The following is a 4,493-nucleotide window of genomic DNA, read 5'->3' as shown; positions in this document are numbered from 1 at the left end:
AAGACCATGATCAATAGTGCCTTTGAGATACCGAAGTATTCTCTTGACATGAGAATAATGAGGAACACGAGGATCATGCATATATAAGCACGCTTGTTGAACAGAATAAGATATATCAGGACGAGTGAGTGTGGCATATTGGAGAGCACCAGTGATACTGTGATATAGAGTAGGATCAGAAAAAGGTTCACCATCGGCCGACAACTTGGTACCAACGTCGACCGGCGTACGACATGGTTGACAGTCAGTCATCCCTGCACGAGAGAGCAAGTCAAGAATGTACTGGCGTTGAGAGAGAAAGAGTGTAGATAAGGTGCGGGAGACAGTTATCCCAAGAAAGTGATGAAGAGGACCGAGATCAGTCATGGAAAATTCACGATTAAGAGAAGATATAATGTGTTGTAAAAAGGAATCAGAAGAGGCAGTGAGAATTATGTCATCAACATATAAGAGAAGATAGGCAGTATGGGAGGAGGAACGAAAAATGAAGAGAGATGAATCAGATTTAGACGCGGTAAAACCTATTGTGTGAATAAAGGTGGTGAAGCGATGAAACCAAGCACGAGGAGCTTGTTTAAGACCGTACAGAGATTTGTGAAGAAGACAAACAAAATCAGGAGAAGAGGAATTCTCAAAACCCGAAGGTTGTTGACAATAGACAGTTTCATTGAGAGTGCCATGGAGGAAGGCATTTTTAACATATAACTGATGGATCGGCCAAGAGGAGGAGACAGCGAGACTGAGAACAACACGAATGGTACTAGGTTTTACAACTGGAGAAAAAGTCTCATCAAAATCAACACCGTGTTGCTGAGAAAACCCACGACAAACCCAACGAGCTTTATAACGAGCAAGAGTACCATCAGCATGAAATTTGTGACGGAAAACCCATTTGCCGGAAACAACATTGACACCGGGTGGTTTGGGAACGAGAGTCCAGGTGTTATTTTGCTGAAGAGCATGAAACTCATCACGCATAGCAGAGTGCCAAAGAGGATCGAGAAGAGCACGTTTATAAGATGTAGGAATAGGGGAGATGGTGGGAACGGCCGTGAGGTTAAGACGTCGTGTAGGGAGGTGAAAGCCACGCTTACCACGAGTGCACATGACATGATCATTGGCCGGAGGTATTGTAGGAACGGCATTAGATGGAAGAGGCGGTGTGGAGGAAGAAGAGGAAGAAGGAGAAGCAACAATAGGGGAGATGGGTGTGGGAGGAGAGGAAGATGCTGTCAAGGGAGGAGTGGGGGCATGGAAGGCTGTGGTGAAGGAGAAGTGGGTGGTGCAGAAGGCTGCTGTGGAGGCATGGAAGACTGATGCGGTGGTGGTTGTTGCTCCGGGACAATAGAGGTAGGAGCTATACGAGGGAGGAGAGGAGATGAAGAACGAACAGAGGAAGGTTGGGTTGTGGATGATGTTTGTGTGGCAGCGTAGGGAAAGGTATATTCGTCAAAGACGACGTGACGGGAAATAATGACACGCCAGATGAGGGATCAAAGCAGCGAGAGCCCTTATGATCATCGGAGAGACCAAGATAAATGCAGGGTAAAGAGCGAGGTTCTAGTTTATGAGAAGTGGTAGAAGTGATGTTGGGAAAACAGAGACAACCAAAAACGCGAAGGGAAAGATAGTCGGGATGGGAAAGAAAGAGGGATTGAAAGGGAGCGTAGAGAGGACATGTTTTGGTTGGTCTAATATTGAGAAGAAGTGTGGCGGTGCGTAATGCTTCAACCCAAAAACGGGGAGGAAGAGAAGCTTGAATAAGCAAGGTGCGAAGAATATCATTGATGGAACGAAGAGAGCGTTCTGCTTTGCCATTTTGAGGAGATGTATAGGGACAAGAAAAACGAAGAAGTATGCCGTGAGAAAGAAAGAAAGTGCGATTGCGAGTATTATCAAATTCTCGTCCATTGTCACATTGAATAAAGCGTATTGGAAGACCAAAGTGGGTTAGAACATATTGACGAAAATTGAGAAAAATTGGGTGTACATCGGACTTGGCTCGGAGAGGAAAGGTCCAAACATAATGGGAATAATCATCAAGAATTACAAGATAGTATTTGTAACCAGAAACACTAGGAATTGGAGAGGTCCATAGATCACAATGGAGCAATTCAAAAGGAAAAGTACTAATAGTAGAGGATGTACCAAAAGGTAGTCTAACATGTTTGCCACATTGACAGGCATTACAAAGAGAGGAATCATGAGGGACACTAGAACTAGGGATACAAAATTCCTGTAACAATGATGATAGTGTAGCTTTATTAGGATGACCAAGCCGACGATGCCATAGATGAACTGATGCAAGCATGGTGCGAGGAGTGGAAGTGGGGGCGCCATGAAGAGGATAAAGATCGCCGGTGCTATTGTACCGAGCTAGAACCTCCCCCGTTGTCAGATCCTTTACAGATAAACCAAAGGGGTCAAAGGCCACAATAACTTGATTATCGATGGTAAACTGACGAACGGAGATAAGATTAGTAATTAAGGATGGGACTACAAGAATATTGCGTAAAAGAAAATTGTTAGAAGAATAGGGGATGTAAGAATCACCGGTGCAAGAGACAGGAATAGTAGAACCATCACCGATGGTAATGGAAGAAAAAGAAGAAGGGAAACAAGCTGACAAAAAATTCATAGTTGAAGACATATGCGTAGATGCACCAGAATCAAAAATCCAATCCGTACCTTCGTTGTTGAGGGTGAAATTGTTCATGGCGGCGATGAAAGCAGCCTGATCCCAGCTCGGCGATGTGGTCGTAGGAGAGGGAGCAGGCATGTTCATTGGTGCATGCTGCCCGTATGCGTACGGTGACGGAGCCGAAGGAGCACCGGGCGCATAGGGAACCAGGGCGTAGCCGGGCGGAAGCACGGGGGCGCCGGGCGTGGTCGGTGTAGTAGTGGCGGTGTAGACGTGAGCCGGCGGTCGGGGTCCGAGGAGACCAGGGGAGCCGGTGGCAGGACGATGGCCCGGGCTCCAGGCGCCCGTGTATGCTGGAGGAGCGCCGTAAGGAGACGGAGCAGACCAAGGCATGGGCCACGCCTGAACCAGCCCGGTCCAGGGATCTTGCTGCTGGTGCCATGCCGTTGGGGTAGATGCCGGTGTAGACGATGATGATGATGACGCCGAGGAGCTGGCGGAGCGAGGCTGGGGCGGCCGGTAGACGGGATTCTTGCCGCGGTAGTTAGGGCTCGGGCGCCAGCCTGGAGGCGGCTGGACAGGGGCCGACGACGAAGTGGATGGAGCTGGCGCCGAAGACTTGGTGGTGGCGTGAAACACTTGTGGACGAGTGGCCTTGCGAGCTTGATTCTGAGCCTCGAGCTGAAGGAGAGAGCGGACCTCGCCGAAGGACGGGTAGGGCCGCAACATGGGGATGAAGGCCACCTGTTTCTCGAACTGCTCACCAAGACCGACGAGAAGAGCGTTTATAAGAACGCGGTCGTCGACGTGATCACCAAGTTGCCGGAGTTCATCACCGATCGACTTGATCCGCTGGCAGAAGACGGTGACCGGGGAGTCTCCTTGGGTGATGGTGCGGAGCTCGGTGTGGAGAGCGTTGATGCGGGCGTCGGAGTTGTCTTGAAACAACTGTTGAAGGGCGGCCCAAAGATCGGCTGCAGTGGCATCGTCGTTGGAGACAAGATTGAAAAGCTCGGTGGAGATCCGAGTATAAATCCATTGGATGATCGTGAGATCGTCCTTCACCCAACGAGGATTGGCAGGCTGCGGCACAGAGGATGGATGAATATGGTGGCGTAGACCGCAGCGACCAAGGTGGATGTGGAAGAGATGGCGCCAATGGTAGTAATTGTGGGCAGCCAGGTCAAGCGAGATGGGTATGAACGGCGCAACATCGGCAATTGTATCTGCTAGAGAGATTGGTGGTGGCGGAAGGGCATATTGGTGGTGGGTAAGGGAACTAGGGTTGAAGGAGGAAGAAGAGGCAGATGGCGATCTGGCGGCGTTGAACTCGGCCGCGGTAAAGAGAGGCCGCGCCGGAAGAGGTGGAGGGGCCGGCGGAGAGGCCATGTGGAGAAGATAACCTAGGCGACGGATACCATGAAGATTATTGAATTCTGAATATGTATTAGGGCCTCAAAGGGCTGTTTATATAAGATACAAAACTTGGGGGCCAAGGATAGTAGAGATAGATTACAATTTGAACTACCAAATATACAAACCGAATATATACTCTAATAGTGAGGTCATGCTACTCTGTTGATCTTGTTCCTGTAGAGTTGTCTCGTGATACCTATGGGAACAAAATGTAAACATGTATGTATGAGAAATATGGGAATGAAACAACAGGTAATGCAATTAAGTGAAAGAAGGGAGGACGCTCCGAGAGTTCGAGGACATCCCGTTAGAATCCATGTCCCATTATTTTGTTTGGCGGGGTTGGAAATGGTTTTGCTTTTTTATGACACATAGAATAATAATTGCCCACTGACTCCGCACTTGAGTTTCTAGTTTTGCTTTTATCTTTAGATTC

The 4,493-nt window shown here is 48.6% G+C and overlaps 1 protein-coding gene across 1 annotated transcript; it reads right to left on the bottom strand.

Annotated features, from left to right (window-relative positions):
- Positions 1-2,363: 2,363 nt before the first annotated feature.
- LOC147958954 (uncharacterized) lies at positions 2,364-4,179 on the bottom strand. The gene is made up of 2 exons (XM_087537404.1): positions 2,689-4,179; positions 2,364-2,401 (listed from the first exon to the last, which is right to left on the bottom strand). Exons 1-2 carry the CDS (start codon positions 4,028-4,030, stop codon positions 2,364-2,366), a joined length of 1,380 nt encoding a protein of 459 aa, XP_087393530.1. The 5' UTR covers positions 4,031-4,179.
- Between the last annotated feature and the right edge of the window lie 314 nt (positions 4,180-4,493).

This window comes from Triticum urartu, chromosome 7A, assembly GCF_056163025.1.
Source record: "Triticum urartu cultivar PI428250 chromosome 7A, HENAU_Tu73, whole genome shotgun sequence".
NCBI classification, from domain to species: domain Eukaryota; kingdom Viridiplantae; phylum Streptophyta; class Magnoliopsida; order Poales; family Poaceae; genus Triticum; species Triticum urartu.
The sequence above is the reverse complement of the archived record's forward strand: the minus strand, read 5'-3'. Positions and strand labels throughout refer to the sequence as shown.